This window comes from Entelurus aequoreus, linkage group LG04 (assembly GCF_033978785.1).
Source record: "Entelurus aequoreus isolate RoL-2023_Sb linkage group LG04, RoL_Eaeq_v1.1, whole genome shotgun sequence".
Lineage (NCBI taxonomy): Eukaryota > Metazoa > Chordata > Actinopteri > Syngnathiformes > Syngnathidae > Entelurus > Entelurus aequoreus.
This window is the reverse complement of record NC_084734.1, coordinates 23630656-23655037: the sequence shown is the minus strand read 5'-3', so window position 1 is coordinate 23655037 and position 24382 is coordinate 23630656. Positions and strand designations below refer to the sequence as shown.

The following is a 24382-nucleotide window of genomic DNA, read 5'->3' as shown; positions in this document are numbered from 1 at the left end:
CCTTATTTTTGAAGGAAAAGCACTGTACTTTTCAATGAAGATAACTTTAAACTAGTCTTAACTTTAAAGAAATACACTCTATACATTGCTAATGTGGTAAATGACTATTCTAGCTGCAAATGTCTGGTTTTTGGTGCAATATCTACATAGGTGTATAGAGGCCCATTTCCAGCAACTATCACTCCAGTGTTCTAATGGTACAATGTGTTTGCTCATTGGCTCAGAAGGCTAATTGATGATTAGAAAACCCTTGTGCAATCATGTTCACACATCTGAAAACAGTTTAGCTCGTTACAGAAGCTACAAAACTGACCTTCCTTTAAGCAGATTGAGTTTTTGGAGCATCACATTTGTGGGGTCAATTAAACGCTCAAAATGGCCAGAAAAAGAGAACTTTCATCTGAAACTCGACAGTCTATTCTTGTTCTTAGAAATGAAGGCTATTCCACAAAATTGTTTGGGTGACCCCAGACTTTTGAACGGTAGTGTATATATTATATACTGTATATATTAAATATATATTATATATACTGTATATATTAAATATATATTATATATATATATAATATATATTATATATATATAATATATATATATATATATATATATATATATATATATATATACTCCTTTCTGAGCTGCCACCTTACCGTGGTAGAGGAGTTTGCGTGTCCCAATGATCCTAGGAGCTATGTTGTCCGGGGGCTTTATGCCCCCTGGTAGGGTCTCCCAAGACAAACTGGTCCTAGGTGAGGGATCAGACAAAGAGCAGCTCGAAGACCTCAATGAAAAATAAAAACTATGGACCCAGATTTCCCTCGCCCGGACGCGGGTCACCTGGGCCCCCCTCTGGAGCCAGGCCCGGAGGTGGGGCACGATGGCGAGCGCCTGGTGGCCGGGCCTGTCCCCATGGGGCCCGGCTGGGCACAGCCCGAAGAGGCAACGTGGGTTACCCCTCCAATGGGCTCACCACCCATAGCAGGGGTCATAGAGGTCGGGTGCGATGTGAGCTGGGCGGCAGCCGAAGGCAGGGCACTTGGCGGTCCGATCCTCGGCTACAGAAGCTAGCTCTTGGGACGTGGAACGTCACCTCGCTGGGGGGGAAGGAGCCTGAGCTAGTGCGCGAGGTGGAGAAGTTCCGACTAGACATAGTCGGACTCACTTCGACGCACAGCAAGGGCTCTGGAACCAGTTCTCTCGAGAGGGGCTGGACTCTCTTCTACTCTGGCGTTGCCGGCAGTGAGAGGCGACGGGCTGGGGTGGCAATTATTGTTGCCCCCCGGCTCAGAGCCTGCATGTTGGAGTTCAACCCGGTGGACGAGAGGGTAGCTTCCCTTCGCCTTCGGGTGGGGGAACGGGTCCTGACGTGGTTTGTGCTTACGCGCCAAACCGCAGCTCAGAGTACCCACCCTTTTTGGATTCACTCGAGGGAGTACTTGAGAGTGCTCCCCCGGGTGATTCCCTCGTTCTACTGGGGGACTTCAACGCTCATGTTGGCAGCAACAGTGAAACCTGGAGAGGCGTGATTGGGAAGAATGGCTGCCCGGATCTGAACCCGAGCGGTGTTTTGTTATTGGACTTTTGTGCCCGTCACAGATTGTCCATAACGAACACCATGTTCAAACATAAGGGTGTCCATATGTGCACTTTGCACCAGGACACCCTAGGCCGCAGTTCCATGATCGACTTTGTAGTTGTGTCGTCGGATTTGCGGCCTCATGTTTTGGACACTCGGGTGAAGAGAAGGGCGGAGCTTTCTACCGATCACCACCTGGTGGTGAGTTGGCTGCGATGGTGGGGGAGGATGCCGGACAGACCTGGCGGGCCCAAACGCATTGTGAGGGTTTGCTGGGAACGTCTGGCAGAGTCTCCTGTCAGAGAGAGTTTCAATTCCCACCTCCGGAAGAACTTTGAACATGCCACGAGGGAGGTGCTGGACATTGAGTCCGAATGGACCATGTTCCGCGCCTCTATTGTCGAGGCGGCTGATTGGAGCTGTGGCCACAAGGTAGTTGGTGCCTGTCGTGGCGGTAATCCTAGAACCCCTTCGTAGGTGGACACCGGCGGTGAGGGATGCCGTCAAGCTGAAGAAGGAGTCCTATCGGGTTCTTTTGGCTCATAGGACTCCTGAGGCAGCGGACAGGTACCGACAGGCCAAGCGGTGTGCGGCTTCGGCGGTCGCGGGGGCAAAAACTCGGACATGGGAGGAGTTCGGGGAAGCCATGGAAAACGACTTCCGGACGGCTTCGAAGCGATTCTGGACCACCATCCGCCGCCTCAGGAAGGGGAAGCAGTGCACTATCAACACGGTGTATGGGGAGGATGGTGTTCTGCTGACCTCGACTGCGGATGTTGTGGATCGGTGGAGGGAATACTTCGAAGACCTCCTCAATCCCACCAACACGTCTTCCTATGAGGAAGCAGTGCCTGGGGAATCTGTGGTGGGCTCTCCTATTTCTGGGGCTGAGGTTGCTGAGGTAGTTAAAAAGCTCCTCGGTGGCAAGGCCCCGGGGGTGGATGAGATCCGCCCGGAGTTCCTTAAGGCTCTGGATGCTGTGGGGCTGTCTTGGTTGACAAGACTCTGCAGCATCGCGTGGACATCGGGGGCGGTACCTCTGGATTGGCAGACCGGGGTGGTGGTTCCTCTCTTTAAGAAGGGGAACCGGAGGGTGTGTTCTAACTATCGTGGGATCACACTCCTCAGCCTTCCCGGTAAGGTCTATTCAGGTGTGCTGGAGAGGAGGCTACGCCGGATAGTCGAACCTCGGATTCAGGAGGAACAGTGTGGTTTTCGTCTTGGTCGTGGAACTGTGGACCAGCTCTATACTCTCGGCAGGGTCCTTGAGGGTGCATGGGAGTTTGCCCAACCAGTCTACATGTGTTTTGTGGACTTGGAGAAGGCATTCGACCGTGTCCCTCGGGAAGTCCTGTAGGGAGTGCTCAGAGAGTATGGGGTATCGGACTGTCTGATTGTGGCGGTCCGCTCCCTGTATGATCAGTGCCAGAGTTTGGTCCGCATTGCCCGCAGTAAGTCGGACACGTTTCCAGTGAGGGTTGGACTCCGCCAAGGCTGCCCTTTGTCACCGATTCTGTTCATAACTTTTATGGACAGAATTTCTAGGCGCAGTCAAGGCGTTGAGGGGATCTGGTTTGGTGGCTGCAGGATTAGGTCCCTGCTTTTTGCAGATGATGTGGTCCTGATGGCTTCATCTGGCCAGGATCTTCAGTTCTCGCTGGATCGGTTCGCAGCTGAGTGTGAAGCGACTGGGATGAGAATCAGCACCTCCAAGTCCGAATCCATGGTTCTCGCCCGGACAAGGGTGGAGTGCCATCTCCGGGTTGCGGAGGAGACCCTGCCCCAAGTGGAGGAGTTCAAGTACCTCGGAGTCTTGTTCACGAGTGAGGGAAGAGTGGATCGTGAGATCGACAGGCGGATCGGTGCGGCGTCTTCAGTAATGCGGACGCTGTATCGATCCGTTGTGGTGAAGAAGGAGCTGAGCCGGAAGACAAAGCTCTCAATTTACCGGTCGATCTACCTTCTCATCCTCACCTATGGTCATGAGCTTTGGGTTATGACCGAAAGGACAAGATCACGGGTACAAGCGGCCGAAATGAGTTTCCTCCGCCGGGTGGCGGGGCTCTCCCTTAGAGATAGGGTGAGAAGCTCTGCCATCCGGGGGTAGCTCAAAGTAAAGCCGCTGCTCCTCCACATCGAGAGGAGCCAGATGAGGTGGTTCGGGCATCTGGTCAGGATGCCACCCGAATGCCTCCCTAGGGAGGTGTTTAGGGCACGTCCGACCGGTAGGAGGCCACGGGGAAGACCCAGGACACGTTGGGAAGACTATGTCTCCCGGCTGGCCTGGGAACGCCTCGGGATCCCCCGGGAGGAGCTGGACGAAGAGGCTGGGGAGAGGGAAGTCTGGGCTTCCCTGCTTAAGCTGCTGCCCTCGCGACCCGACCTCGGATAAGCGGAAGAAGATGGATGGATGGATGGATGGATGGATGGATATATATATATATATATATATATATATATATATATATATATATATATATATATATATATGATAAGCGGAAGAAGATGGATGGATGGATGGATGGATATATATATATATATATATATATATATATATATATATATATATATATATATATATATATATATATATATATATATATATATATATATATATATATATATTTTTTTTTTTGTATTTATTTATTTTAATTTTATTTTTTATACTTGGGACTTCCCGCGGGCCTGATTTTGGACGCTGGCGGGCCGGATGCGGCCCGCGGGCCGTAGTTTGGGGACCCCTGATTAAGATGAACATCTTTAACCCTTTTTTTTTTTTTTTTTTTTTCTCGAAATAAACTGAAACTGAACTGAACTGAACTGATAAAAATCTAAAAAAATAAAGCCTAATTTTCACATAACGTAATTGTGTAGTTTGAAATATAAAGAAATGGAAACCTGAAAAAACAAACAAAAAACACTGCAGCTTAATTCGGACTGACCTAATTTATAAAATGACAGGATATTATTATTCAGGAAATGTTCTCATTTTGCACTGAAACACAATAATTTCACTTATAAATGTGTAAGAGTGTAAAGAATATTCAATTCTTCAACAATGCAACCAAATACAATGTTCGTTAAACAGATTTGTGAGCATGTTCCACTTTAATACAAAGCTGTTCATTAATTATTTATAACAAACTGGAATCAAACTGCAAATGAAGGCTTTTGGTTCATCACAGCACCATAATATGTATCCAACAGTGCATCTGGGACTCCAGCCACCCAGAGGGACAAGCGGTAAAAAATGGAGGGATGGATTTTACTAAGTTTAAAACGATTGTAAGTAGTACTATGACTTGTGCTCTAAGAACAATTAGTTATTGTTTTTAGGGCAATCATTAATGTTACTTGAAAAAGAAGAAAGTGTCAGGCAACCTGTGACTCTGTAAGTGTTCCTTAAAGGCCGACTGAAACCCACTACTACCGACCACGCAGTCTGATAGTTTATATATCAATGATGAAATCTTAACATTGCAACACATGCCAATACGGCCGGGTTAACTTATAAAGTGCAATTTAAAATTTCCCGCGAAACTTCCGGTTGAAAACGTCTATGTATGATGACGTATGCGCGTGACGTCAAAGGTTGAAACGGAAGTATTCGGACACCATTGTATCCAATACAAAAAGCTCTGTTTTCATCGCAAAATTCCACAGTATTCTGGACATCTGTGTTGGTGAATCTTTTGCAATTTGTTTAATGAACAATGAAGACTGCAAAGAAGAAAGCTGTAGGTTGGATCGGTGTATTAGCGTCTGACTGCAGCAACACAACCAGGAGGACTTTGACTTGGATAGCAGACGCGCTATCCGACGCTAGCCGCCGACCGCATCATGATCTGGTGAAGTCCTTCGTCGCTCCGTCGATCGCTGGAACGCAGGTGAGCATGGGTGTTGATGAGCAGATGAGGGCTGGCTGGCGTAGGTGGATAGCTAATGTTTTTAGCATAGCTCTGTGAGGTCCCGTAGCTAAATTAGCTTCAATGGCGTCGTTAGCAATAGCATTGTTAAGCTTCGCCAGGCTGGAAAGCATTAACCGTATAGTTACAGGTCCATGGTTTAATAGTGTTGTTGATTTTCTGTGTATCCTTCCAGTCAGGGGTTTATTTCTTTTGTTTCTATCTGCAGTTAAGCCCGATGCTATCACGTTAGCTCCGTAGCTAAAGTGCTTCGCCGATGTATTGTCGTGGCGATAAAAGTCACTGTGAATGTCCATTTCGCGTTCTCGACTCTCATTTTCAAGAGGATATAGTATCCGAGGAGGTTTAAAATACAAATCCGTGATCCACAATGGAAAAAGGAGAAAGTGTGGAATCCAATGAGCCCTTGTACCTAAGTTACGGTCAGAGTGAAAAAAGATACGTCCTGCACTGCACTCTAGTCCTTCACTCTCACGTTCCTCATCCACAAAACTTTCATCCTCGCTCAAATTAATGGGGTAATCGTGGCTTTCTCGGTCCGAATCGCTCTCGCTGCTGGTGTAAACAATGGGGAAATGTGAGGAGCCTTTCAACCTGCGACGTCACGCTACTTACGGTACAGGCAAGGCTTTTTTTTATCAGCGACCAAAAGTTGCGCACTTTATCGTCGATGTTCTCTACTAAATCCTTTCAGCAAAAATATGGCAATATCTCGAAATGATCAAGTATGACACATAGAATGGATCTGCTATCCCCGTTTAAATAAAAACAATTCATTTCAGTAGGCCTTTAATGACATGTCACACACCTTGTCAAAACATAACTCATCTATGTTGGATCATACGATAAAAAACCCACATAATTTTCAGCAGAATAATATGGAACAAGTCAATGTGATCCTAATATATCATCTGTTCGTGAAATAAAAAAGTCGATCACGTCAAATATGGTTCCAATCCATCACATCATGGGGTTGAGATTATCTGCAGTAATGACTTGGATTCACTCTTTTTACATTTCACTGGTTTTGATTGGCTGACAGAGATTGTTCACCAGAATATTGTCTATTCTCTTGGTTTGTTGTGTTTCTGAAACAATCTGTTGACGACAGATAAATTGTACCTGAAATGTAATGATGCATATATATATATATATATATATATATATATATATATATATATATATATATATATATATATATATATATATATATATATATATATATATATATATATGTGTACATTTCACCACACCTAGTGTGTGTGTGACAATCATTGGTACTTTAACTTTAACAAAAAAAAAAAATTATATATATATATATATATATATATATATATATATATATATATATATATATATATATATATATATATATATATATATATATATATATATATATATATATATATATATATATATATATGTGTGTGTGTATATATGTATATATATGTGTGTATATATATATACACATATATGTATATATACACGTATATATATATATATATATATATATATATATATATATATATATATATATATATATATATATATATATATGTATATATACACATATATATATATATATATATATATATATATATATATATATATATATATATATATATATATATATATATATATATATATATATATATATGTGTGTGTGTATATATATGTATATATATGTGTGTATATATATACACATATATGTATATATACACGTATATATATATATATGTGTGTGTATATATGTATATATATACATATATATATATATATATACAGTATATAAATATATACATATATATATATATATACGTATATATATATATATATATATATATATATATATATATATATATATATATATATATATATATAGGGGGCAGCACGGTGAAACAGGGGTTAGTGCATGTGCCTCACAATACGAAGGTCCTGAGAAGTCCTGAGTTCAAACCCGGGCCCGGGATCTTTCTGTGTGGAGTTTACATGTTCTCCCTGTGACTGCGTGGGTTCCCTCCGGGTACTCCGGCTTCCTCCCACCGCCAAAAACATGCACCTGGGGATAGATTGATTGGCAGCACTAAATTGGCCCTAGTGTGTGAATGTGAGTGTGAATGTTGTCTGTCTATCTGTGTTGGCCCTGCGATCAGGTGGCGACTTGTCCAGGGTGTACCCCGCCTTCCGCCCGAATGCAGCTGAGATAGGCTCCAGCACCCCCCGCGATCCCAACACAGGGACAAGCGGTAGAAAATTGATGGATGGGCATTCTTAAAATTTTGTAATCAATCAGAAATATCAAGCAGCTACAATGCGCCAAAAATTGATAAGTGTGGAGAGTGTTTTGCATTTTTCCCATCTGGCTTTGTAATGGATTTAATTGGGTGTAATTTTGAATTTTTTATATGGTGCTTGTACATTTTTCTTTTATGTCCACAAGGTTCAGGTAGCAGGTTGTGTCATGAAATTGGATAAGGAACAAGTGATTGCATTTAGTAAGGAACAATTTATTACATTTTGGGGCTGATCTGGATTACCGTCTGGGTTCAATACTTTTTTTTTTTTAACTTTTGGGAAATAGGGCATGGTGGAGATCTGCGCCTGTCTAGTTAGTACAGTTCTCTTGCTGCTTTCAGAGTATAAACATTCTCCATTGTGAGACAAACACTTATTTTATTCCATCATCTATTTATTTTCTTGTGGACGAGTTCCCATCCACATGCACACAAGGTGACAAAACCGCCGTCAGGAATATGCAAACACAAGTGAAGGTTGTTTCTAACTAGCTTCCAAATGAGACGCTGAGAATAGTGCAGTGGTAGTTCAGTAGAAAAAGCAAAATCCACACCATTTTCAGGAGATGGATACATTTCACTGACAAAAGCTTTTTACATACAATAGAATACATAATGAGTATTTCCTGGCGCACTTCCTATCATGTTTTTGCACAAAACACATTTTTGGTCCAACCTTCCCATGAATGCATGTGCAGCAAGAGCCCTTTTTGGCTCTTGGGAAATACACAACATTTGTTAAATTAGCAACAATTAATACACTGAATATCAAATTGTGACAGCCCCAGAAGATTAGACACACAAAAGTCAACAAATCCTGACAGAGAGTGACATAAAAGCGCGGATTGAGAGGAAGCTGCTTCTGTGTGTGCTGACACATTAGAAGAGTGTTGGTATCTTCTGAACAAATAAAGGATGATGCAAACAAGTAGACGGGAATCCAGGTCGGTCTTCAAAGCGCCTCGTTTTTTACCTCGCACACGTCACTCAACCTAAATCTCTTTGTGCGATGCGCTCCCTCTCTCTTTTTGCCCTCCTCACCTCACTGTTTTACCAAACAATCCCATCATTCATCCTTGTGATGGAGCAACCTTCTTATAATATCAACGAGCCTGGCTCTTTGTTCCTACACGCCTTTCAAGGTGACCCCATTCCCATTAATACCAACACATATTGCTCCTATCGATATTTTAGCTAGCATTCAACAGGGACGTTTCAAAGAGGAAGGACTTGAGGGAGGTGCAAAAATGGCGGGGAACATTTAAATTGACCTGCTACCTTGGAACACACCTGTCAACATTTGCATGTCACAAAATGGGACATTTTCCAAGAGTAAAGGGATTTTCCTTCCATCACAAATTGAATCAATACAAATATAAAAAAGACTTGCATAAAAGACATGCTCTACACTGGATTTGAAGTGAAGTCCCTTCCACACAAGACACTGTCTTAAATCATTGTGCCATTGACATATTTTCTAATTATGGAATGACACTTTATTGTCATTGCACTTAAAAAGTACAACATTTGTTTTCAGGGCTCAGTTTGAGACCTGGAAAAAACCTTGAGCAAAGCACATTTAAGCACATATTACGACAAACAAAACTAGAGACTTGCAACAAAGGGGAGGTGACACCATGACTGCTACCAAGGACGTGTGCGGCATGCAATTTCTGACGTTAGTTTTTCTGACAAAATAAATCAAAATAATGTGTTTATTTATAGTTCCAAACATACTCCAACTCATAAACGTGCAATAAAACATGCTTTTTTTTCAATCAAAGTGGAATTTTGTGGAATCTTCATTAGCTTTGGACCGACAATCACGGAGAAATCATGACTTTTGTGCAAAGTTTGTCAACTGTGGTGTCTGCCTCCAATGTAATCACTGTATGTATCACACTTTATGTATTATTACAACTCATCTTTCTTTTTGTAACATGCTAAGTGAAGAAGTGTACTTTAGTACTTATTTCCCCATATGTCTGCACAATAACTCAGATATGGTGACACTAGCGAGCAGTAGAGAATATGGTGTGATTTTTGGTCCAGATTAGGGTTGTCCCGATACCAATAGTTTAGTACCGGTACCAAAATATACATCGATACTTTTTGATACTTTTCCAAATAAAGGGAAATACGAAACATTTCCATATTGGCTTTATTTTAACAGAGGCACAATTTTACAAGGTTAAAATATAAATTAAAAGGTATTGAAATGGCATCGACCCTGAAGGGAACGTCTTCCCTGTGCTCCTCGCTACGGTCTGCACCGGACCGAACAGTAGGACGGGTGTAACAACTACGTTATCACCTGTCACTCTTTATAACTTCTTGTGCAGATCTGAATGTTCATTATTTAAATGTTTACCTAAGTTTGAAGCAAATGTGGTAATAATAATCGCCACATTTGGCGAAGTGTGTTTTAAAGCAGCTGTTGTGAGAGTAGCATATGTGTGTGTGTGTGTGCCCCTTTAAGAATGGCAGTATGTGGGCTGAGTGACATGAGTGAGTGAGTGGGCAAGTTAGGAGAGGTAGCGCTAGCATGTGCAGGAGTGTCAATAGCATGGTGGATGTCCGGTTCTGCCTTGTGGAAATTATAAATAAAGTGACCGTCATTCCGGCCAAAGAGCGGAGCCTTACGGACCCATTGTGAAGTGAAGGGTGTTACCCCAGACCATACATCGGCCCTGGAGGGAATTTCTCCCCCACGGTCTGGGAGCCGACAAGCAGGAAAGGTGTAAAACAGTACTTGCAACGCGGTGCCTCCCTGTTTAAAGAGTCACCTTTATTGTTAGTTTTGAAGCCCAAATACCTCCATATTGTACTTTACTTTACTCTTTATTAACCAGTAGAATTGTAGTTTTTGCCATTTTTCCTCTCCAATATGTTATTACTTGTTTGCACATTGGTGGTATAGTCAAAGGTGGTATAGTACCGATTTCAATTGATTAGTACCCCGATACTTTATATACCGGTATACTGTACAACCCTAGTCCAGATCATATTTTGCTTTATTCAGCGTAATTCTTGCCACTTTTTATGAGATTTCCAGTTCACTTTATCATCTACTATTACACCCTAAAGTGGTTTATTTTACTTATTACTTTGTGTTTTACTTTCTCTTCTACTGTTACCGAATTGCATTATTTTAGTTTTACTGGGATTTAAAGAGTCTGTTTTTGTCAAACCATCTTTTTAATTTGTTCATTACTTCTGTCATTATTTGTATCAGCTTCTGTGTGTTTTCTCCTAAACAAAACACAGACGTTGTGTTGTGTGTTCCCCTGGCACTATACCAGACCTGGGCAAATTAAGGCCCAGGTCTGCCACATTAAGCTTTTCAATCTGGCCCACTGGACATTCCCAAATAATTATTTTAGATCATTAAGATGGAAACTGTAGCTGCCATTATGATGTGCAGTGATGTTTTCAAATGACCGTAAGTATTGAACTATACAAAGTATTTCAATGGTCGCAGTCTGCACTTTTGCATGATATACAAGTTACTATGGTATTTTAAGTCACAGCAGCTCAGATGAGGCACCAAGCAGTGTGGGTGGGTAGCGTTTCCACAGAGTGTTTCCACAGAGTGTTTCCAGAGCGGCCAGCCTGAAATGCAGGTGTCAGGGACAGGCACGGAAAAATATTTTTACAACAAAGTTTTAAAGCTTAGTGATATATCAGATTTTTTAGCTTCGTGTTCATATTTCCCTGTATTTGCTGAATTTTTGTTGCGTCTCGCCTGATTGTAAAATATGTCGATTGAGAGGGGGTGTGATGTTCATATGTTGTCAATATTCAGTGTTTTATCATTCATAGTTAATATTGTTAATGCATCCATCCATCCATGTTCTACCGCTTGTCCCTTTTGGGGTTGCGGGGGGTGCTGGAGCCTATCTCAGCTGCATTGGGGTAGAAGGCGGAGTACACCCTGGACAAGTCGCCACCTCATCGCAGGGCCAACACAGATAGACAAATAACATTCACACTCACATTCACACACTGTTGCCGATCAACCTATCCCCAGGTGCATGTTTTTGGAGGTGGGAGGAAGCCGGAGTACCCGGAGGGAACCCACACAGTCACGGGGAGAACATGCAAACTCCACACAGAAACATCCCGAGCCCGGGTTTGAACTCAGGACTACTCAAGACCTTCGTATTGTGAGCATACTTGCCAACCCTCCCGAATTTTCCGGGAGACTCCCGAAATTCAGCGCCTCTCCTGAAAACCTCCCGGGACAAATATTCTCCCGAAAGTCTCCCGATTTTCAGCCGGAGAAAATCAGCCTGTTTTCACGTTCGCTTTCCCACGATATAAACAGCGTGCCTGCCCAATCACGTTATAATAACATCTACGGCTTTTAGACAGTGCACAACTGCGCACACAACAAGGAGACGAAGCAGAAGAACAAGGAAGACGCCATGGCGACGCCGACGACGAGTAAGATGAAGAAATACGCTTGTAAGTTCCAAAACAAATGGAAACAAGAATTTCAGTTTATCCAGGACAGTTCAAAGGGGAAGGGGTATGCTGCCTGTAAATTTTGTAGAACAGACTTCTCCATTGAACACGGTGGCCGAACGGATATACTCAGTCATGAACGGACAGCGAAACACAAAGCGTTGGCAGCGCAGCACTGGTGTCCCAACCCAGTATTATGGGCCACCTTGCTAAATGGAGATCCGATGGTGTAACTTATGCCGAGACAAAGATGGCTATGCTGATAGCTGGAAGCAACATCCCGTTCTCATTTGCGGATGTCTTCAACAAATCCGTGAAGGATATGTTCCCGGATTCAGAGATCGCTCGCCAGTAAATGGCAGAACAAAGGCTATTTAAATAGTGAAAGGTAAGTGTTGTTGTTTTTTTTTTAGTAAGTAAGCAGCAAGCACAGTACAGTTAGTAGAACAACTGTGTTTTCATTACTGTGTATTTAGTATGTATGTAGTATATAAGGCTGTGCTTCTGGTTGCAAAGCATTGCACTTTCAAGTACAACAATGAGTAGATGAGTGTTATATGTGTGTATTTGTGTAAATAAATGAACACTGAAATTCAAGTATTACTTATATATATATATATATATATATATATATATATATATATATATATATATATATATATATATATATATATATATATATATATATATATATAAAATAAATATATATATATATAGCTACAATTCACTGAAAGTCAAGTATTTCTTATATATATATATATATATATATATTAGGGCTGCAACTAACGATTCATTTGATAATCGATTAATCTGTTGATTATTACTTCGATTAATAATCGGATAAAAGAGACAAACTACATTTCTATCCTTTCCAGTATTTTATTGAAAAAAAACAGCATACTGGCACCATACTTATTTTGATTATTGCTTCTCAGCTGTTTGTACATGTTGCAGTTTATAAATAAAGGTTTATTAAAAAAAAATATATATATTTAAAAAAAAAAAAAAAAAAAATTGCCTCTGCGCTTGCGCATAGCATAGATCCAACAAATCAATGACTAAATTAATCGCCAACTATTTTTATAATCAATTTTAATCGATTTAATCGATTAGTTGTTGCAGCCCTAATATATATATATATATATATATATATATATATCTGAAATACTTGACTTGGTGAATTCTAGCTGTAAATATACTCCTCCCCTCTTAACCACGCCCCCCCCGACCACGCCCCCCCACACACCTCCTGAAATCGGAGGTCTCAAGGTTGGCAAGTATGATTGTGAGGCACATGCACTAACCCCTGTTCCACCGTGCTGCCTATTTTAAATCCCACATTCTTTATTTTCATGTACATTCTGGGTGTCTCATTTAGTAAAAAAATTAAAATTCCATTCCGTTTTTTAAGGGGGTCTGTCATAAAGTTTTTAGCATTCAATCAGACATTATTGTGAGGTTTTGTATTAGTGTTCCTAAAAATAGATATACCTGCCCCCAGACACATTTTTTTCTCTAAATTTGGCCCCCCGAGTCAAAATAATTGCCCAGGCCTGCACTAAATGTTGCAATTGGTGGCTCTCCAGTGTTGCTGGCGAAATTTCACTTCCTATACTTGTATTTTGTCCGGGTTGTGGGGAACGCGATGTAAGAACTTCCCCCAATTCTTGCGAGTGGAGCAGCCCCATGTTGCACACCAGGGCGTTTTTACACGTCAACAAACTAACGAGGAGGCGCTGCAAACCCATCGCATCAGGTCAAAGTTAGTAGCAGTCATGGTGCCCCGTAGTCACGTGAGTGCCTTTTGACCAATTATTGAGGAGGTTGCCTGAAACCAAGTTAGCCATACTCCCTTTATACACCACTCTTGTCCATCATACCATGGGGAGTAAAGCGACGAAGGCATCATTTTGTTCATGAATACATCTCCTTCGGACGAGACGGCCTGCGCTTTTATCTCGATAGTCAGCATGCTCGCTTCTCACATCGGCGACCTGGGTTTGCGTCCTATTCAGAGCGGAAAGAACACACAATGCAGCCGAAAGCGAGAGAGAGTAAACAATCACTACAAAAAGCGGAGCTGTCGGGGATTGCCTGCTATGAACACCAATCATTGCATTCTGCCGTCAAAATGGGGGGCCCCTGTTTGGGTGGGGGCGCCGGGTCTTCAGGCCAGATGTGCCTCTTTCCCCCTCCCCCCGAGGGTTGCAGAGCCCCGTCGAGCGGACCGGATTGCTGCACACACACGCACACACACCTACTGGTTATCATTTGGAATGGGGAGCAAGTTTTTGATCGTGACTTGTGGGGACCACCTTTTGCTTACATTTATTCTTTTACGTGGAGATAAAAATCCTGGCAATTTGCCGGATAAGAAGGACAAAAAACGAGAAGGTTACCAGGTGTGCCTTGGTAACATTATCTGCTGGTTCGAGACCCGACTAAGACTACCGTATTTCCTGGACTATAAGGTGCACTTAAAATCTTTTTTTTCCCTCAAAACTCGACAGTGCGTCTTATAACCCGGTGCGCCTCGTGTAAGGAATAAGTTTGGTTGAGCTTACCCACCTCGAAGAAATTTTATTTGGTACATGGTGTAATAAGTGTGCCCAGTAGATGGCAGTCAAACATAATAGATTAGGTGTAGGCTGCACCGTTTTGATGTGCTTCAACATACGAGTATTATCATGGTGTGTGTATAAGGTAAGACTATTATCTAGCGCACATATGTCAGAGTCAAGGCCCGCGGGCCATATCCGGCCCGCGAGAAGGTTTTTTACGGCCCTTGGGATGATCTTGATTTATTATTAGAACCGGCCCGCAGACCGCAGATCTTTTACACGCACCAAGCGGATGCCGGTCCAAGGTTCCGAAAGGGGGCGAGCGGCCCGCCGGGACGCGCCTGCCGGCCGAAGGGCTGAAGCCCGGCCGTCAGTCGCGGAGCCCGCCGTGCCACGCGCGCCAAGGGGGCGGGCCGAAACCCGGCCCCGAGGCCCTGAGACTTCTGCTTTGTTTCCCCAAACCGCGCGTCACCGCCGGGCCCGCACCACCGTCGGGCTGCAGCCCGAGCGTCGGTGGCGGAACCCGTCATGTGCCGCGCGCGCCAAGCGGAGCGGGGGGGTCAAGCGGGCCGAAACCCGCAGGCCACCCCCTCACCACGAGGCCCTGAGACTTCTGCGTTTGACCCCTACGCGCGGCCCGTCGGGACGCGCCCGCCGTCAAGCCACGAGGGCCAGCCGTCGGGTCGCGGAGCCCGCCGTGCCACGCGCGCCAAGGGGCGGGCCGAAACCAGCGGGGGGTTTCGGGCACCCAACTCGCCTCCCTCCCACGGAGGGAGGAGGGGGGTTTAATGTGAACATTACTGTGCAATCACATATTTAGAGTTTTTACTCAATTCAAGTTTAAAAGTTAAAGTTTAATATTTGTTTTCACTGCATGTTACTTCTCCTTAAACAAAGTGTTGTTTTTGATTTATAGATTTTTGCACTTTATTTTATTGTATTTCAATTTAATTATATTTTAAAAATATTTCAGTTGAGTGGATGATAGAAAATTGCTATTATAGTTTTTTTCTTTGAAGTAAATTTAGCCCACTTTTGCTAAAATAGAAAATATAGGCTACTGATGGTGCCTTGAATACCGGTTTCTTTCATTTAATGTTCATGTTATGGGGATTTTTATATAAAGGAAATTTGTCTTTTGTGTCTGTTGAAAATTAAAGATTACTGACAGAGCCATAAGAAAATATTGCTTTATTTATCTGATCATATTGGAATATATTTGTTAGGTTTTCAGTAGGTTCAATTAGGTTCACTAGACTATATGCGTCATTTAAAAATTTTTCAATGAACATTCGAACAGTCCGGCCCTCGGCTTGTAGCTAAATTTTTTATTTGGCCCTCCGTCCATTTGACTTTGACACCCCTGATCTAGCGTTTTGTTTCGCCATATTGTGCAAAAGCAACTTTTTTTTACCTTGTGGTACCTGCTGATCTGTATTTGGGATCTGCATATATGCTGAAAATTTGTGCGCGTCTGCCTTTGTAGTCTGTGACGATGCCGTAGTCCAGGGGTGTCAAAGTCAAATGGACGGAGGGCCAAATAAAAAATTTAGCTACAAGCCGAGGGCCGGACTGTTCGAATGTTCATTGAAAAATTTTTAAATGACGCATATAGTCTAGTGAACCTAATTGAACCTACTGAAAACCTAACAAATATATTCCAATATGATCAGATAAATAAAGCAATATTTTCTTATGGCTCTGTCAGTAATCTTTAATTTTCAACAGACACAAAAGACAAATTTCCTTTATATAAAAATCCCCATAACATGAACATTAAATGAAAGAAACCGGTATTCAAGGCACCATCAGTAGCCTATATTTTCTATTTTAGCAAAAGTGGGCTAAATTTACTTCAAAGAAAAAAACTATAATAGCAATTTTCTATCATCCACTCAACTGAAATATTTTTAAAATATAATTAAATTGAAATACAATAAAATAAAGTGCAAAAATCTATAAATCAAAAACAACACTTTGTTTAAGGAGAAGTAACATGCAGTGAAAACAAATATTAAACTTTAACTTTTAAACTTGAATTGAGTAAAAACTCTAAATATGTGATTGCACAGTAATGTTCACATTAAACCCCCCTCCTCCCTCCGTGGGAGGGAGGCGAGTTGGGTGCCCGAAACCCCCCGCTGGTTTCGGCCCGCCCCTTGGCGCGCGTGGCACGGCGGGCCGACCCGACGGCTGGCCCTCGTGGCTTGACGGCGGGCGCGTCCCGACGGGCCGCGCGTAGGGGTCAAACGCAGAAGTCTCAGGGCCTCGTGGTGAGGGGGTGGCCTGCGGGTTTCGGCCCGCTTGACCCCCCCGCTCCGCTTGGCGCGCGCGGCACATGACGGGTTCCGCCACCGACGCTCGGGCTGCAGCCCGACGGTGGTGCGGGCCCGGCGGTGACGCGCGGTTTGGGGAAACAAAGCAGAAGTCTCAGGGCCTCGGGGCCGGGTTTCGGCCCGCCCCCTTGGCGCGCGTGGCACGGCGGGCTCCGCGACTGACGGCCGGGCTTCAGCCCTTCGGCCGGCAGGCGCGTCCCGGCGGGCCGCTCGCCCCCTTTCGGAACCTTGGACCGGCATCCGCTTGGTGCGTGTAAAAGATCTGCGGTCTGCGGGCCGGTTCTAATAATAAATCAAGATCATCCCAAGGGCCGTAAAAAACCTTCTCGCGGGCCGTATATGGCCCGCGGGCCTTGACTCTGACATATGTGCCGTAGTCGATAAGCTTCTTCCTTTTCTCTATCTTCTTGTTATGGGACATTCATCCTGCACTGTTGCCATTTCTAATATAAAGTAGTGTGAAGTTCTTACTTATATGTGTCAGTAAACTCGCCATGAAAGCGCTAAAACATACTGGTATAGTGAGTTTACATTATTCACCCAAGGAACTTTAGTTATTAGAGTTCCGGTCGGACGGTTTTTCACGGGACACATTTCCGGCGTTGTTATTGCACTAGTGAGCCACGGATGAAAAGATGCTGCTCCGTTATTGATTTAAGTAAAGTCTGAATGTCATTAAAACAGTTAGCTCCATCTTTTGACACTTCTTCCACTCCCGTCCTTGCACGCTACACCGCTTCAACAAAGATGACGGGGAGAAGACGCTGCCGAAGATGAGCCACGTAATTAAGACCGCCCACAAAACGGCGCATCCGGAAGCAACTGTCAGAAAACGGCTTGAAGATGATCTGTAAAACATAATCTATGCAACATTTTGACCAAAGAACCACCATTACATGTTATGTAGACCATATGGAAGTGTTTTCAATTTAGAAAAAAATAAAATAAAATATGACTCCTTTAATGGGCTCTATAATCAGGTGCGCCTTATATATGAAAATAAGATCAAAAATAGACCATTAATCGGGAGTGCGCCTTATAGTCCGGTGCGCCCTATGGTCCGGAAAATACAGTAACTTAAAATACGAACAAAAACATAAAATAATTGCAATTGTGTAAATTAAAAGAAAAACAACAACAACAATTCCAAATAATTGTAAATTAGTTTGTTTATGCAATAGTTAGGATTGGGGCTACAAACGGATGGATGGTTCCAAATTTTCCTGGACGATGTATTGTCCTACAAAATTTGGCCAATAAATGATGTTATTGTTATTTAGACCATATAGAGCACTAATGTTATTTAAATAATAATAATAATGTAAGTAAGACCTTTCAAATGCAATACACTGCCATTTCTCATTAATATTTTTACCCTTGTTATTGAAAGATCAAGATTTTAATCATTCTAATGAAGTAAGCAGACAACAAGAATAAATTGGACTCTCAATCTCTGTGAGCAAAAATTGCACTTATATAAATAGTGAATATCTAGAAGTGCATTTTGTTTCCCCAAGGTGGAAAAACTGTCGAACGTGAACGAAAGCACTCAGGTGCTGAGAACAATGCAGAATGAAACCTCTTGCACCCGGTTTGGAAGCAAAAGACGAAGAAAACAAACACACACAAGAACACTGCAATTTATCGATGCCGGCAAAGTTATTGAGTTTATTCAATCAATCAATGTTGACTTATATAGCTCTTAATCACTAATGTCTCAAAGGGCTGCACAAGCCACAACAACATCCTCGGATCAGATCCCACATCAGGGCAAGAAACAAACTCAACCCAACAGGAACAACAACAAACCTTGGTAGGGACCGCAGATGTGGCGCCCCAATCCCCTTTATTATGGTGGTAACGATTCGATTCAGAATCGATTCTGGATTCGAAACAATTCTCCATTCAAAATCATGACGTATTAATAACATTTGGTGCCAGTTCTATGATTAACTACTTTCCTCCATAAAATAAACAGCTGTGATACATTTAACAAAGTCATATACAAATAAAGCAAGAAAAGAAGTATGCCATACTTATCTTTTCTGAAGTAAATCTGTACAGCAGATATAGATCATCTACATCAACAACCATAGGGCACACCGGATTATAAGGCGCACTGCCAATGAGCGGGTCTAGTCAGGTCTATTGTCATACAAAAGGTGCACCGTATTATAGGGCGCATTAATGGGGTCATCCATCCATCCATTCGGAGTCGTATTATTATTATTTTTCAAAATTTAAAACACTTCCTCGTGGTCTACATAACATGTAATGGTGGTTCTTTGGTCAAAATGTTGGATAGATCATGTTTTACAGACCATCTTCAAGCCGCTTTCTGACAGTCGCTTCAAGATGTGCCGTTTTGTGGGCGGTCTTATTTACGTGGCTCACCTTCAGCAGCGTTTGTTCTCCGTCATCTTTGTTGTAGCGGTGTAGCGTGCAAGGACGAGAGTGGAAGAAGTGTCAAAAGATGGAGCTAACTGTTTTAATGACATTCAGACTTTACTTAAATCAATAACAGAGCAGCATCTTTTCATCCGTGGCTCACTAGTGCAATAACAATGCCAGAAATGTGTCCCGTGAAAAACCGTCCAACCTGAACTCTAATAACTAGAGTTCCTGTATGTGTATGTAAACTCACTACACCGGAATGTTTTAGCGCTTTCATGGCGAGTTTACTGACATATGTAAGTAAGAATTCTACACTACTTAATATTAGAAATGGCAACAGTGGAGGATGAATGTCCCATAACAAGAAGATACAGAAAAAGAAGAAGCTTATCGACTACGGCGTCATCACTGACTACAAAGGCAGACTTGCACAAATTTTGAGGACTTATACAGATCCCAAATACAGATCAGCAGGTACCAGAAGGTAAGAAAAGTTGATTTTGCATAATATTGCGAAACAACACGCCAGATATTATGTCTTGCCTTATATACACACCATAATATTACTCGTATGTTGAAGCACAGTACAATCCATCAAGTGGTGCGGCGTCATAGCTTACTAAAGTCGTACTAAAACATTTTGATAGATTTTTGAGCGCCGTGTGTAATATTCTATATTTTCAATAGTACATATAAAATGTTGGTGTTGTTTACTTGAGTCATAGTGCAGTCTACACATATCTCTTATGTGTGACTGCCATCTACTGGTCACACTTATCATTACAACATGTACCAAATAAAATAGCTTTGAGGTCGGTAAGCACAACCAAAATGATTCCGTACATTAGGCACACCAGGTTATAAGGCGCACTGTCGAGTTTTGAGAAAATTAAAGGATTTTAAGTGTGCCTTATAGTCCGAAAAATACAATATATGTATAAAATAAAATAAAACTATATATAAAAAAAAATCTATTTAGAATTGTTACAAATAAGAATTGCAATTCATTCCAAAATATAATTTTTTTTAACACCCCTACAGGCTAGGGGTGTTTTTCTTGGCCTCCAGTAACTCCTCGCATTTTCATGGAAAGTTACTGGTTGTGTTAATTTACTCACCAACTAAATCATATACTATGATAATTATAATTTTTTTCGAACACATTTCGATTGTATTGTATTTGCGTGTTCTGCGTCATGCTCCATTTGTATGCAGCCAGTGTTTACAGAAGACAAACAACAAGACATGCCGTTGGGCTTGTCTGCACTTAGTGAATCACGCTGCGATCATTTAGTATTGATTGGCTGAGCAGATGCATTCATGGATCTCAAAGTGACTCTTTGGAAAATGGTGTTGGTGTCTGGTCTGAGTAACACCAACCTCACCGAGTGTGGATGGTGTTTATCAAATGTAAGTATGATGGGTTTATGTGTAGTGCAATCAATGCTTGACGGCTCAGCTTAAGATTCACAGTGTCGTCTACTTCCATTAAAACACACCGCAGGCCCCGATAGAAAAGGTCAGTAGCGACAGGCGGACTGCCTGAGGTTTAATTTGCTGTCGACAGGTAAGAGTTCACACCAGGATGTGTAAACACAACACCATGTTTTGTCACCACATAGCTACAAAACAAGCCGTGAATCATTACCTACATCCAGTACCATAGAAGGTCCTCAAAGATTTGACATTTAGTTTCAAGGTTTTAAGAAATAAATAAATATCCAAAATAAGACATACTTAAGAAGAAAAAGAAGAATCTTTACGGTAAAATATTTGGAGTTCAACACATTTAGTGACACTGTATTCTTCTAATCAGATTTGACCATCTAACTTTCAAACTACCCAGAATCAATGTATCCAAATGAGCAATTTTAGTAATTGCACAGAACCAGCAAAAATAGTTTTCAGCTTTTAAGTGATAACTCTTCAACTAGAGATGATTCTAGAACAATGTTGCCATGTGCAAATTGTTTGACTAAATTACTCATGAACATATGAAATTAAATCTAAGTGACTCCTTCAGATTTGACCAGTATTTGGAGAAGTTCATTTAAATAATGGATCAGAGTACTGATGATTCTAAAACCACAAGCGCAGAGGAGAATTAGTAGATAGCAGAAAGGAACAAATGGAAGTTTGATTGCATTTTCAATGCAAACTGACTAATGTCAAGTATTGGATGAATGAGCATTAAAGGGGTCATAATATTGTTTTATAATCTACATCTAAAACTCTTCGTTGTGGTCGACAGTGCATCTAGAAAGTATGCACTGTAGCAAATGCATTAAAACTAAAATGTACATAAGTATTGACAGCCTTTGCTCAATACTTTGTTGATGCACCTTTGGCATACATTACAGCCTCAAGTATTTTTGAATACGATGCCACAAACTTGGCACACCTATCTTTGGGCAATTTCAACCATTCCTCTTTGTAGGCCCGCTCAAGCTCCATCAGGTTGGATGGGAAGTGTTGGTTTTCATCCAGGATGTCTCTGTACATTGCTGTATTCATCTTAGTTTAGTCAGGGAAGTGACCAAGACCATGGTCACTCTGTCAGAGCTACAGCATTCCTCTGTGGGGAGATCTCCTCTCCCCACAGAGGAATGCTGTAGCTCCAGAAGGACAATCAACCAATCAGGCCTGTATGGTATAGTGGCCAGACGAAAGCCATTTCTGAGTAAAAAGTTTGCCAAAATGCACCTGAAAGACTCCCAGACCATGAGAAACAAGATTCTCTGGTCTGATGAAACACAGATTGAACTCTTTCAGGCGTCATGTTTAGAGGAAACCAGGCTTATCACCAGGCCAATACCATCCCTACAGTGAAGCATGGTGGTGGCAGCATCATGCTGTGGGGATGTTTTTCATTCTAGGAGACTAGTCAGGATAGAGGGAAAGAAGAATGCAGCAATGTACAGGGACATCCTGGATGAAAACCAACGCTTCCCATCCAACCTGATGGAACTTGAGAGGTGCTGCAAAGAGGAATGGGCCAAACTGCCCAAAGATAGGTGTGCCAAGCTTGTGGCATCGTATTAAAAAATACTTGAGGCTGTAATTTCTGCCAAAGGTGCATCAACAAAGTATTGAGTAAATGCTGTGAATACTTACAGTATGTACATGTAATGTTTCTAGTTTTTTTTTATTTTAAATACATTTGCAAAATAAAAAAACAAACAGCCTTTTCACATTGTCATTATTGGGTATTGTCTGCAGAATTTTGCAGACAAAAATGAATGTATTCCATTTTGGAATAAGGGTCTGCCATAAAAAAATGTGGAACAAGTGAAGCACTGCAAATACTTTTCTGGATACAATGTACGTTGTCAGCAAACACAAAAGATACTCAGGGATCTCTTACTTCTTCAGATGAGGACAGAAGTTAGTCTAGGAACGTGTGCTTGTTAACACAACCAATTTTTGGGCATCGGGTCGCACCTTGCACGTATTTTTGTTTGAACTACAACTGCCGCTAGGGAAAATAAAAAAGGCAGGCTTGCGCATGGGGTCTTCCAGTAAACCACGTCCATATATGGAGATATCCATATCCATAACAGTGGCAAAATACGTCACAATTCTCAAATTCCAAACGGCTCGTCTGCAACAATGCTAATTTGTTTTATTAGTATCTCTGCTTCTGCCATGGTTTGAAATAATTTTTTTTAGATTAATGGGCATCCCAAATACACAAAAACAGGTGCCAATAGGTAGGAAATGGAAATGTCATAATACAACCCCTTTAATGATGCTGCATACCTCAACCTGTTGACAGATCTGGATGAGCTTGGCCATTTGGTTCTCCAGTTCACTGTTCCTCTTCACCAGGTTGGTCAAGTTGTTCTCCAAGGTTTGCTGTGGAAATGGAGAAGGAAAACGAGGGTCAACATCGGGACAAAAAAGCAGCAAGTTAAGAACATGAGCATGTTATGTTAATATGACAACATCTAAAAATGTGAATACTGACAAAATGAGTGACCTCTCAAAAATTGAGTTTAGGTTATAGCAGATGTCTGCATTCAAATAATAAAAAAGTCAAAGCTACAGGCGGTTGTACTGTGTAATAAAGACATGATCCACAGGCGGTTGTACTGTATAATAATAAACAATAATAAAAAAGTCAAAGCTAAAGGCTTAATATACAAATAATGAAAACAGTTGTACTGTGTAATAATGAAAAAATAAAACAGTCAAAGCTATAGGCGGTTGTACTGTGTAATAAAACATGATTCACAGGCAGTTGTACTGTATAATAATAAAACATAATAAAAAAGTCAAAGCTACAGGCGGTTGTACTGTATAATATTACAACATAATAAAACAGTCAAAGCTACAGTCGGTTGTACTGTGGAATAAAACATGATAAACAGGTGGTTGTACTGTATAATAATAAAAAATAATAAACCAGTCAAAGCTAAAGGCGGTTGTACTGTATAATAATACAAAAATAATGAAACAGTTGTACTGTGTAATAATAAAAAAATAAAACAGTCAAAGCTACAGGCGGTCGTACTGTGTAATAAAACATGATTCACAGGCGGTTTTACTGTATAATAATAAAAAAATAATAAAGTCCATGCTACAGGCGGTTGTACTGTATAATAATACAAAATAAAACAGTCAAAGCTACAGCCGGTTGTACTGTGTAATAAACCATGATCAACAGGCGGTTGAACCGTATGATTATAAAAAATAATAAAACAGTCACAGCTACAGGCGGTTGTACTGTGTAATAAAACATGATCCACAGGCCGTTGTACTGTTAATAATAAAAATAATAAAACAGTCAAAGCTACAGGCGGTTGTACTGTGTAATAAAGACATGATC

At 41.6% G+C, this 24382-nt stretch overlaps 1 protein-coding gene across 2 annotated transcripts in view; it reads right to left on the bottom strand.

Annotated features, from left to right (window-relative positions):
• Positions 1 to 24382, bottom strand: part of mid2 (midline 2) — a 236414-nt gene that overhangs the window by 74279 nt on the left and 137753 nt on the right. For both annotated transcript variants that reach the window (XM_062044400.1, XM_062044401.1), the window contains one exon: positions 23314 to 23409. In XM_062044400.1, coding sequence (XP_061900384.1) covers positions 23314 to 23409 — 96 coding nt within the window. The remainder of the gene's footprint in view (positions 1 to 23313; positions 23410 to 24382) is intronic.